This window comes from Solea solea, chromosome 5 (assembly GCF_958295425.1).
Source record: "Solea solea chromosome 5, fSolSol10.1, whole genome shotgun sequence".
Lineage (NCBI taxonomy): Eukaryota > Metazoa > Chordata > Actinopteri > Pleuronectiformes > Soleidae > Solea > Solea solea.
Window position 1 is genome coordinate 13,927,418 of NC_081138.1, and position 13,242 is coordinate 13,940,659.

The 13,242-nt window shown below is 41.7% G+C and overlaps 1 protein-coding gene across 14 annotated transcripts in view; it reads left to right on the forward strand.

Moving 5' to 3' along the window:
• The window catches only part of LOC131459314 (serine/threonine-protein kinase BRSK2-like), a 91,740-nt gene extending 78,927 nt beyond the window's left edge, over positions 1-12,813 (forward strand). For 4 of the 14 annotated variants that reach the window (XM_058628987.1, XM_058628991.1, XM_058628988.1 and 1 more), the window contains 7 exons: positions 266-923; positions 1,374-1,422; positions 1,938-2,061; positions 2,871-3,051; positions 3,757-3,846; positions 7,087-7,134; positions 9,557-12,813. In XM_058628987.1, coding sequence (XP_058484970.1) covers positions 266-923; positions 1,374-1,422; positions 1,938-2,061; positions 2,871-3,051; positions 3,757-3,846; positions 7,087-7,134; positions 9,557-9,780 — 1,374 coding nt within the window. In that variant the 3' untranslated portion in view covers positions 9,781-12,813. The remainder of the gene's footprint in view (positions 1-265; positions 924-1,373; positions 1,423-1,937; positions 2,062-2,870; positions 3,052-3,756; positions 3,847-7,086; positions 7,135-9,556) is intronic. The other 10 variants (XM_058628996.1, XM_058628997.1, XM_058628999.1 and 7 more) reach the window with 5 other exon arrangements.
• The last annotated feature ends 429 nt before the right edge of the window (positions 12,814-13,242 follow it).

The following is a 13,242-nucleotide window of genomic DNA, read 5'->3' on the forward strand; positions in this document are numbered from 1 at the left end:
CATCCCTACTCGTAATGCATCATCAATGCTGCCTCCTGACTGGCTAATCACTCTGCTAATTGCATGTACTGTTTTTTTTTCTGTCTTTCTTGCACTCTCACCACTTCCTGCCTGCTCCACCTCTCAACCCATCTGCCACGCTCCTTTTTTATTTTTCCTGGTTTGTTTTTTGTGGGAATGACCCTTTATTGGGTGATGGTGTTCCACTGACTGTGTATTTGGCTTACTCTGCCATCCTTCCTAATGGGTGCATGACCAATCGCAGCCCACTCGCCGATTTTTCATCCCCCCACAGTCCCCAGACTTGTGTCAGTCCCCTAACTGTAGCCCCACCCACTCCTCTGAAGTCCGCCTCAACGGGGTGGGGCCTCGTATTCCCAATTCATACCACCCTAAGATGGGGTCTCCCCTCATGCACCCACGCACACAGACTCTTCCTGCCAAGCCCAAAGTATTGGAGAAGCCCTTGCAGACCACCAGGTCCAACCCACTTCCCAACTCAGCCCAGATCCCCACAACCCCCAAATCTGAGCCCTCCACGCCCTGCCAGCCTCTGGCTCCCTGTATCCCCAACAGTCCACGGGTGAGACGCCACCCTCCCCTGACCGTGCCCCCCAAACTCTCTATCCCTCTCTCCCCTGTCCCACCTATGTCACCCTTCCGCCGCCACCACCTCCACCCTGACCACAACGGCAAATCTGTCCCAATCACGCAGGTGACCCCTCACCCCTCCCCAAGAGGGAGCCCTCTCCCCACCCCCAAAGGCACCCCGGTGCACACGCCCAAGGACAGCCCAACCGGCACACCCAGCCCGACGCCCCCGCCAAGCCCATCCATCGGAGGCATGCCCTGGAGGACACGCCTCAACTCCATCAAGAACAGCTTCCTGGGCTCACCTCGGTTTCACCGCAGGAAAATGCAAGGTAGGGTGAGGGGGTGGGGGGAGGGTAATTGAATGAGGCTTATCTGTATGATAACCAATTTAACACAGTGTGTGCTAATGCAGCTCATAAATGCAGTTAATGCATTCTTATAGCTTAGGGGACAGAACACAAATCATCTCTGATGTTCTAATAGTTGCTGTGAACACCTGCGTCGCCTGTGACGATGCTGCATTATTTGCATTCTCACAAGAGTCCAGGTCCTTCCCGTTGTTTATTTTTAAAGCTACACTATTTTGATGGTGCCATGGAATGTTCTAGGTACTTTTTTAATCTGCATCAAACTGTGGTAAAAAACAACGTGACAAATAACAACAAATATTGATCATGGTTGCTACAAAATGCATGTAAAGACAACAGGGATGTGTGCGTTATGTAGGAGAAAAATAACACTGTAACTATGTAACCGTGTGGCCTCTGACCTGTGCACAGTTCCCACCCAGGAGGACATGTCCAGTCTCACCCCAGACTCTTCTCCAGAGTGAGTAGCATGATTCACCATGAGTCACGTCAAAATGTCATTTTAACACGATCAGTGGAGAACTGTGGTGGGTGTTGCTCATTTACACATTTAAAGTTATAACTTGAAGTCACATGTAAGCTGTAGTAAGATTGTGAATTTAGCAATATGTATTTTGAATATGTTTGAAATAACTCATTTGCTTTCTGCTACGGGGCATTTGTAAGAGCATTACGTTTTTATTAAGCCTCTGCAGAAAATGGTACCCCAAAAAACTGCACTGCGTTCATTATTGGAATATTTATTTCTGCTGAGGTAGATAAAGTAGATGCAGTTTTGTTAATATATTGATTCACATCTGCAGTCTCACAGTCATGTCTGTGCTCATTTATAAGATGAATTACCTTGTGTACACTCAGGGTTTCTGATCACAACCAAAAGAAAATGCTAATATCTGTTACGCTTCAGATTTACATTATTGTCTACTCTGAGTGGATTTGCACGTCCCGCTTCATGTCTCATTCGTCTTCTCGCAGATTGGCTAAGAAGTCCTGGTTTGGCAACTTCATCAATCTGGAGAAAGAGGAGCAGATCTTCATAGTGATCAGAGACAAACCTCTCAGCTCCATAAAGGCTGACATTGTCCACGCCTTCCTCTCTGTGAGTTCTTTCTCCTTTGTTTCCCGTGGCTTTTCACATTCAAAAATTGTCCGTTCTCCTCTTCTGTCTTCTTCTCATTCCATCTTTCCTCTTTACCTATACTTCCCTCAACACACGTTGACACTCTCACTGTGTTTTAAAGCTATGGAGATGATTTTTTTCGAGTGGCAGACACCATCTGTCGGCACAGCAAAGACAAAGAAACATGTCAGGGAGAATCCGTCATCATGTGGTTATTCCAAGCCCAGGAAAAAACATGTTTATGTTGTGTTAAACTCAATTTTTAAATATAACTGTTGTGATGCATTTCTGCCAATGGGAATTTCTCAGTGACAGCAATGAGTAAAGATGCAGTTTGTTGCCGTGGTGAAGCAGTGGGGGATCATGGGAGTTATATAGTAGCATTTATGTATAATTAGGATTCAGGGTTCGTTAAGACCTGCTGATTAAATCTAATAAAAATACTGAGTATTATTTGACTTTAAGTCAAAAATCATTTTACTTGAGGTCTCTGAGGGGCTACAAGCCAAGCGGCTGCTAATGTTTCTCTAATGTTTAGTCCACTGACTAAAATCTATTATGAGAAACATGTAGTCAAAAGCCACTAACACATGAGACTATTGACAGGCACCGTTGATTTCTGCACGTCTGAAATATAAGAATACAAGTCACCTACATGTACAACACAGGTCTGTTTGTTAACGGTCTTAATGCGGAAAAAGGAAAATGTGTTTCCTCTGTTTGTGATGATACTAACTCAGAGTTGGTTTACCACCACCACCACCCCTCATCCTCCATCTCTCTCTCAGATCCCCAGTCTGAGCCACAGTGTCATCTCCCAGACCAGTTTCCGTGCAGAGTACAAGTCCACAGCTGGTCCGACCGTTTTCCAGAAACCTGTAAAGTTTCAGGTGGACATCACCTTCACTGAGAGCTCTGGCGCCACCAAGGAGAACGGCATCTACTCCGTTACTTTCACCCTGCTCTCAGGTTAGCACAAAACATTAGACATACAGTTTTCTTCTCTGTGTTATACATAGGACTAAATGGAAAGACTTCTCTGTATATCCATTTCATGATCAAGTATTATAGTCACAGGAACTTAATAAAGTACATCTTTTTGACCGCTTGTTAAAGCAAATATCTAATCTGTCAATCACATGGTAACAACTAAATACATTTAGACATGTAGAAATGGTCATGATGACCTGAATGAAGAAAAAAGGGGATTTAAATGACTTGAACATGGCGTGGTCTGAGTATTTAAGAAACTGCTGATCTACTGGGATTTTCATGCACAAACATCTGTTGAGTTCACAGAGAATGGTGTGAAAAGAGAAAATATCCAGTGAGTATTCTCTGCTCATGTCAGAGGTCAGAGGAGAATGGTCATATTGATTCAAAATGATAGAAACAGTAGCTCAAATAACCTCCGGTTACAACCAAGGTATGCAGAAGACCATCTGAATGCACAACTTGATGAACCTTGAAGGGCCACAGCAGCAGCAGAAGAACACACTGGCTGTCACTTTGTTAGGTGTCCCATGTACCTAATAAATTGGCTGTTGAGGGCATAGCATGAGTAAACACACGGGTCTTTTAAGTCTTTGAACATATGCAACATTATTTTACAGGTTCTGAGTACCTTGCGGTTCCACTCTGTACAAATTTGAAATCCTGCGTCTTGCTCATTAGGTCCCAGCCGACGTTTCAAGCGCGTGGTCGAGACCATCCAGGCTCAGCTGCTCAGCTCTGACCAGCCCGGCGTCCAGCCCCAGATCTCTGGTAAGTGGAGTCCCTTTGCCACTCATCCCTCGACCACGCCTAAACCCACAACCCTCCACGGCCTCCACATCCTCACAGCCTCCCTCCCTCTCCCACCGGCATCCTGGCACTCCCCTACAGCATAGCCACGCCCCGTGGCACACCTCCGCTAAGACCCGCTCCGCTCAGCTCAGCCCAGCTCGGCACCCTGCACACAGCATCTCCACGTGCATGTCCCTGCCACATACCATGGCGTGCGCACACAAACACAGCACATGGTAACATTGTTGTTCAGTGCGCTTTAGTTGTACACCCACAGGGCTGATTACTGCCACTCAGGAGCTGTACATCAAACTGTCATTTATCCTTGGCAAACAGCAGCTCGGCACTCAGCCCGGGGACTGACTCAGCAGAAAACACACAGTCAGACATGTGTGGATTAGCTATTACATTAGCGTGGTGTATTTTTGTCTGAGTGCAGGAGAGCAACTATGTTGAAATAGAAACCTGGGTCACATCCTGTCAGATGTCAGAAGTGATTTAGAAACAATTGTTTTTTTTTGACATGAGTATAAATCGTGGGGCTGCCTATTGAGAGATGGACGAATTCAAAAATGTGTAAGAAAAGAAAGAGTGACTGTGTTCTACTGCTGTCCTTGTTAGTTTTGTAACGTTCCTTTTTTGTATGGGGTTATTTACTTGATAATGGTCCCCTCTGGTGGTAAGGGCAGAGTACTACATGAGGCTGTTAAATGCTGCCTTCAGGGCAAGTCACCTCCTCAGCTCCCACTGCAGCAGGCGACACCTGAAGTCTGCAGCCTTTACAAAGATAGTTTGGATTTTTTATTGTTATTATTATTATTATTATTATTATTATTATTATTCTCTCAAATCAGCAGCTGTAGACAATGGTTCAGCAAAAACAAAGCTACACATGTCCAGCAAAACCTGAATCAGTGTGCAGCCAGTGCAGTGAAATAATAGTTTACTTCACAATTGAACTATTAATGAGGAGAGCACAAACACAACATCGTAATACTAAGATTTTGTTTCAGATCAGAAACCTGAGTTTCCGATCTGAGTTTGCAAAAACACGTCTCTACAGAAGAGGAGTTTAATTGTTTCCTACAAAAAATGGGATCAATGAACAGTGATTTGTATAGAAACAAAAATAATGTACATTTCCAGCGTATAGATCTTAACAGATTAATACAAAACAGTTTGTTTATTCAAATAGATTTGTTATCTATACAGGAAATAGAATAAAAGCTAACTACTTTTTATAAATATGTGTAAATAATACAGAATAAACACAGTTAATGTTGGCCATCTTTTGGCTACTGTGGAGTCTGTCAATCATTAATGCATTTCACTACTTTTCTTTTATTATAGTACAAACTGTAGTGCTGAGCATGAAACAGTCAACTCTGTAAATCCAACAAAAGTTGAACTCCAGCCGTCATTCTCAGTCTCCCACCGCATTATCTGATCCCCACCAGCTGCTGCTCATTTCTGCTGTATGTGTCTCACGTGTCCAAAAATCCAAACTATCACTCTATGAACCAGTAGTACCAGTCTGACCAGTCACTGCCACAGACGGGAACTGTTATCAGGCACTGTGTGCACAACCTCAACTTCCACCCACCACCGTCATGAGGATGTGCCTGTAACCCACATCTCAACCTACTGTACCTGTCCGTCGAACGATCCATCCACATCTCCCTCTCTTCCTCGTACCTGCCTCTCCATGAGACCCCTGCTTCTTGTAACCCTCAGCTTTTATTCTTAAAGTGCGTGTAAAGTGTGTGTAAAGTGATAAAGTGAGGTGGACGTCGCTGTTCAGCAGTGTTTGTACAGAATAGAAACATAAATGCTCAGGTATCAAATCACCTGTTTAACACACATGGAGAGAAGCGAGATTCTTATGATTTAGCTTGAGTTTAGCGACATGTTGCACACAAACATAGCTCGGATTTGGCTGCATTCCCCTCTGTCTCTATCTAGGGAAGAAGCTTGAATAAACCGCAGATAAAGCATGCTTAGGGTTTTTATATCATTACAGCATTTGAGTAATGTCTGAGTTATGTTAACCATGGGCCTGGTGTGTCCTCTAGCCATAATTAAGACAAAAAAATCCCAAACAGAACACTGGAGGGAAAGAGTTTTCTTTCCTTACTCCATAGTTATAATTTATTGACATGTTCTCAGTGACTATTTTCTAACATAAATAATGTATGAAGAGGAGAAACTCTGCATTTGCTTTACACGCACTTTAACGCCACTTGGATGAAATGAACGACTTGCATGCTGAATGAAATGCCACCCCAGAAACATGCACAAACACTGTCTCACAGACAGGTACAAGCCCACCTTCACCGGGCCGAGCTGAAGGGTTGCACCCGAACTCTGAATGTGTGTGTCTGTGCGTGTGTGTGTGTGTGTGTGTGTGTGTGTGTGTGTGTGTGTGTGTGTGTGTGTTTGTGTGTCCTGATGGTTGTGGAAGAGCTGCCACTCGCACACCTGATATACTGAAGTGAACTGAACTGAAGAAAGTCACAGACACACAAAACTAGGATGTGTTTGCTAATTTTGCATTTGACCTCAAAACCAAAGTGTGTGTGTGTGTGTGTGTGTAGCAGAAGGATTTTAAGGAGACAGTGAATGTTCAGTCTGTTTCCCAGAGTCTTCTTCACTAAACCACCTCATTACCAGCCTCGTGGTGATGATACAGTACATTATTATCTGATACTGACCCCATCTGGATTGTAGTTGTGTCACAGTTTAGATCTGTGAAAGCCATTCTGTGCTCAGAAGACAGAAAGTCAACATTCATTATAAAACCAGATTAAATCATTCATAACAATAAAAATAAAATATTGATCTGATCAGTAACTGATTAGTAACTGGATGTTTATTGGAGAGTGTCTTTAAATATTGAATTCATTCCTAACGATGCAATAAAAGTACAACTGTTTGATTAACTGATTCATTTATTCTATTAAGTAATATTATAAATTATGTCATTGGCCAATATGAAAAATGGAATCTTTCAGTTCAATCAATCAACAACAAACATGTTGGAGAGAGGGAAAACAAAAGCAGAAAAGTATAAAACTGAACATTCAAGTGTCTAGAGTTGAACTTTAAAACAGGACAGATGAGCGATGTGCAGTGTGTAAGTTTGACATCAGCTGACTGTAGACGAGGCGCTGGGCCTCAGTGCAGTGGACGGCATTTCTTGACACTGTCCTCTGCTCTCAGATGGCTCTCAGCACCCAGCGTCTTTGTCCAGTAAATCCTCCAAGCGTGGTAAGAAGACCTAGAGTGGCCAAGAGTTCCCTGCAATAAACACCTTAACTCTGGCTTTTAACATGCACACTGTCACCAACACAACCTCTGTGCACTAACCTGTGTGTGCGTGCCCGGGTGTACGTGTGCGTGTGAGAGGAGGACAGACAGAGATGTAATAACATGTTCATCTTAACAAGTACGTTTGTGGAGAGTCTCTACATTTTGTCTGTGTTGAACTGTTAATCAAAATGTGATTGAAATCGCCATATAGCCTATTTTCAAACTAGGACACTTTTTTCCATTACTATGTTAAAACGTACAGAATATACAAAGGGTATAAGAATGTGCAATATAGAGTGTCTTATATCCTTTTTTTCTGCACAACCTGCAGAATCTGATGAAGAAAAAAAAAAATCATTTTCACCAACTATATAAACACACCCGAGCAAAACGTACTCAAAATGTTTAAAATCGGATTGAATTTGTGAAGAGAACATCTTTGATTCTCACAGATCTGCTCAAATATCACACAGTAATCATTTCAAAAGCGTTTTTCAAATCAAAATGAGTAAAATGATTAATAATTCCCTCTGAAATTACGAATCATCACAATCTCAATTCCTGTCGCAATTCAATATTTATTCAAATTCATTCAGCCCTGTGTTTGAAATGAATAAATCTGTAGCAAAGACACACTTACACATAAAAAGACACAAACTCTCCGCTCCCAACCCCGGGAAGTGTTTGAGCTAGTTGGGATAAAAGAAAAAAATTACTTAACTGGACTGATCCTGTTATCTGTCGTTTTCACCTAAAAGATCCAATGGCAATCTGTGGCCTGATAATATAACTGTTTTGTTTTCCTGTATTGGCTTTATTTTAAATGTTATATTAATATTGACTAACATATATAACCTATATTATATAAATATTTATTTAAAATATATTCTGGAAATCCATTCAAATCATGTAAAAAAATAAAATGACACAACTCCCTTGATTTACATACTTGATCTGTTTCTGAGATGCAGAATCTTGTATTCTATTGTTTTTAGGGTTTTTTTAAGTGGCTTGATAAGATGAATATATATTGATTTGAGTGTGTGAATGAGTGAGTGGCTCCTTACTGACCTCAGTAACCCTCTGCATGACAGCTGCTTGGTTGTTTCTCAGAAACTTAAACACTAAAAAGCAACACACACACACACACACTGTGTGGTCAATGAGGAACGATGGTAAGTGACTGTAACGAGCCTCCGCTCTCAAGTGCACATTAATTACTGCTCATCAGCAAAAGGGATGAGATGTTTCAGCGCGACGGGGAAACACAGTATGACGACTAACTCTGTGATGATAAGTGACTGTGTGTTATTGTTTGCTCTGTGCCATGTTGTTGCATGTTCCCATTCACCCATGACCGTTTCAAAGCACTTACCAAAGAGCCTTTGTGTTAACAGATGGATGTTGTTGTGATGGATGTTGATGTGATGGAGACTTAACAGGAGCTTTGGAAGACACGGATAACAGGAAAAGCTGGAGAGCAAAATAAAAAATAATAATAATTCCAAAAGTTTCCAGTCGTTTTCAAACCAGGACATATCTGTTATTTCAGTGAAGATATTTAAAGAAAACTGAATTTGAATACATTTCACCTTTTATTGACATAGATCACAGGGAACTTGGCGGAGCACAGGGCTGATCAATTTCCCACCCTGTCAGGATTTACTAACATAAGTAACATAAACCTTTAGTAAAACTCACCTTTTTATCAGCCTCCTTGTGAAAAACGTTGTACAGTTTCTTGTCCTGACAGATTAACACTTGTTAAGATGAATCTGTGTCCAGATCACCAACACAACATAATTATTCATTCATTAGGCAAAGATTTCATGACTTATACTGCTCACAAATCTGTTTTATTATATTGTCATAATCAGTAGTATGTTATTGGCCACAATGGTTCACCTTTAAAAGGCATTAAAGAATTCAGGAATTTATAAATGTATGAATTCTGCAACCAAAACAAGGAAAACTGTATGAAACAGACCATGTTTACGTGTGATTTTCCTCCTGCTTTTCATCACTGAAACACAGGCAGCTGTTTTTCAGTGATTGTGGTGAATGAAACCTGGCGTGTCTTCCAGTTTTTCTGTGAGTTCTCCACCAAGCAGGAGAACCGGAGACTCTGAAGTCAAACTGTCCTCACACTGATTCAAAAACAAAAAAAAACACTGATGCAGTGTCACCTGTGTCACCGCCTCTCCTTCCTCTGACCTCCGATTGACACGACACCTTCAAGAGTCTCCTATTCTTCAGCTCCACTCCTCTCATCCCTCCATCACCTCCTCCTCTCCTCATGTTAAACCCATTGCTCATCTGTTGTTTATTCTCTCTCTCTCTCTCTCTCTCTCTCGTTTTTCTTTTCTTCCCATCTGTGTAGGCAGCCCGTTGAGTAACTTCTTTGACGTAATTAAACAGCTTTTTTCAGACGAGAAGAACATCCAAGTGTCCCACCCCCCTGGCACCCCCGCCACGTCTAGCTCCCCTGCCAAGCATGCCCCCAGCAGCAAGCCCACCCAGGCCCCGCCCACTGACTCTAAATGCCCCTCCAGCAAAGACAAAACAAAGATGGCTGCCAGCAACAGGACACAGGAACAACCTTAAGGAGTGGTAGCTGTGCATGAGTAGACGACAAGCAGTTATCAGGTCATTAACCAGAGAGCGACAGAGAGCTGCTGACTCAGCCCTTTAGATAAGAATGAAAAGAAAAAAAAAACAAATCTACTTTTTGCCTATTAAATTTTGTACTGTATAACAGGAATGGATCTTTCAGTTTAAAAGTTGATCAGTATTTTACAATAAGTAGCAGATGTAGCTTTGTTGTCCCTACCCTCTGTCCCTACTCTCGTGTCCCCGGGGGTCTGTGAGTGGGTGTGTGTCCTCGTCACATGTGTGATGGCTTGACTTGTCTCCCACCAGGGATCATCCGTAATAATTATTAACCTTGGTGGCTCTTCGAGGCTGGCCGACAGTGGCCCGCTCACGGCCCGCCACCACCAAGAGAGTCCGCATCGAAAGAAAAGACAGGAGACTGCCATCCTCCCTCCCCGCATCCCCCATTTGTGTCCTTTCTCCAGCCGCATCAGTAGAGTCCACTTGGCCCCACCAGACCAAACACAGAGACATCTCAAAAGAGTTGTAAAAGGAAAAAAAAAAAAAAAAAAAGCCTTAAGACAGTGATGTTTGTCAATCTACGTACACATCCCCCCTTTTCTCTTTCTCCCCCATGTACATAAAACACTGACACTGTATGTACTCCTCGACACAAACACCACTTCTTTGCGGGATGTAATGACTTGCACGCGGAGACAAAACGGGATCAGGAAGCAGTGGAATAAAAGTGGAGATGAGACGGAGGAACGCCGGCTGGATTGTAGTTCTTTTGATCCGTGTCTTTCTGTGGGAACGGCTTTTCTTTTCTTTTCTTTCTTTCTTTTTTTTAAGATCACACAGGTGTTTCTGGAAAAAAAAAAAAAAAAACGCTGTTGAAGTTAAGTGTTTGCCCATAAAGGTGTTAAGAGCACTGGAGTGATACTTCATAAATGAATGATCTATTTTGTTGTACAGACTAAATAATGTTCCGTATGTACAAAAAGTGTAGTTATGACATGTTTTTCTTGAGTTGCGTTGCCATATTTTAGTTTGGGATCCAGCACAGGCCCGGTCACACCAGCATCCAGAACAGTCAGGTGAGGTAGTGACATCTACCCTCGCAATTTGTTTTTTGTGAACTTTTGTGAACTTTTGTGAACATGTAACAAACTCTCTCAAGAAGATCTGTCAAATGCACATTTGGGTAACACTTTAGATTAGGGAACACATATTCACCATTAACTAGGTGCTTACTAACATGCATATAAGTAGCATACCAGACCTTTAATAGTAGTAATTATTAAGCACATATTAACACCTTAATCAGGAACAATCTTAATTCATGTCGTAATAGAGTTAGAATAAGGTTATGTAGAATAACATGCTTAATCATTACTAATAAAGGGCTAGTGTGCTATTTATGCATGTTAGTGAGCACCTAGTTAATAGTGAATATGTGTTCTCTAATCTAAGTGTTACCCAGATTTGTTTTGTTTCGTTTTTTAGCTCGTCTTTCCGAATAAAAGTTCTCCACCAAAGAGTCGAGCTCATTTCATGTTCTTCCAAACTCTTTCTGTATGCATGTGCGTTCAGTTTATCATAGCGAAGGATCTTTATTGTCATTATACATCTGAAATTGCACAATGAAACGCAAAGGTCCCAGATCGGTAATCCAACCGGCACCTTCTTGCTGTGAGGCAATAGTGCTAACCACGAAGCCGCCCTGCCACAAGTGTGAAACAATGGACACTTCAGCAGCTCAGCAACGAAACTACAGAATCAACGTAGTTTAAAATTGGTAAAAAGAAAACAGTGACTGAGGAAGTAAATGTCTTACTTTTATAGATTAATAGAGAAAATATTGCAGAGATTAACTGATAATGAAAGTAACTGTCAGCTGAGCTCAGAAAAGCTGAACTGAACTTCAAGGAAAACATGTTTCACTGATGAATGTTGCTACGTTCTGTTCTGGTGTGACCGAGCCTCATCAATGAAAGGTCTCTTTTTGCTTTTGCACTTTTGACAAGTGAAGTTTTTTTAGTTCATTGTTTTTTATTTCTGTTTTTGTTGTTTGAATTATCTGCAGGTTTCAGACAATATTGAACTGCTGTGTATATTTTTGTACTTTAATGTATTTTGTCTTTTATTTCCTCTCTTGTTTTTAATTATTCTGTTATTTATATGAAAGATGTAGAGAATGTTTCTGAATGTCCAATTATTTAAAGATATTTTTGTCATGTTTAAGTTATTTGATCACTGAAAAATCTTGAAACATGTGTGGGTGTTTGTTCTTTTCTTTTTTCCTCCCACCTTTTGACAAGAGAAACCTTGTAATATACGTTCGGAAGAGGATTTACCGTAATTTACGAATGTAGATGTAGCCTCTTTGAGAGGACCAAACCCTTTGTTGATAACTGTCTGCTCCCTCCCCCCTGTGTGTATGATGACTCAGATTTCACCAAACACTCATTTTGTAAATAAGCCAAGTTTACTGACAAGCTTATTAAAAAAACAAGGGGATTCCTACTCTTAGCTTTGACCTTGTACGGTTGTTTGCATGTTCAGCATTTGTCTTTTCTTTGCATGTCGTCGTTGGAATTCTTCTCCTGTTTCCTTTTTCTCCTCACACTTATTTATGTATTTATGTTATTTATTTGAATTTGTTTCGTTTCCCCCCTTTTCCCCCCCCCGCCTCGTCATTCTCTTGCCCTCCTCCTCCTCCTTCTTCTGGATTACTGTGCACACACAGTAACCGTGCAATGCATCCTCCTAATTCATTCTCTCAAAGAGGGACCTCACTGGCGATCGGGTCGCTCACTCAGAGCAGCTGAGTGGGTGTTGGATTATCAGAGAGATACGTATATTAAAGCAATACCTTCCATTGTTCGCTTTTCTCTTTTTCTACTGTGGGAATCCAGAGCACACAGAATGGACTCGGAGCACGGAGCGCTACTACTGAGCAGGATAACCACTGGCAATGTATTCCCTTGTGATGTTACTGTGAACAACTTCAATGCTAAAGGAAATAAATCTGTTGACTTTGAATCTGTTTGGATTATTAGGGTGTATATGTGCATATTTTACATTGTTTGGAGTTGAAGAGTGATTACATATCTGCCATGAATGTATTAATCATCTTCATACTGTAGGAGGAGGACACACTGAGTCCACAAACAGGGAGGACATGCAAACTCTACACAGAAAGGCCCTCATTTGAACCAGGATTCTTCTTGCAACTGTCAAAAACAAACCTGAGATGCAGAGTCTGAATGGGCTGAATGTGTCCAAAGCTTCTAACACATCAGCCATTACAGCAACTGCCTTTTGTGTGTGAGTTCTCTGCTGGTACGCTGGCTTAATCTTCCCTCAGAACAAACACATAACACTTTTCTTTTCAAACACGTTAACCACGGACGCTGTTTCATAGAGTTGAGGTCTGCTATGAAAGCAACCTGAGCTTTAATAATGCCACAG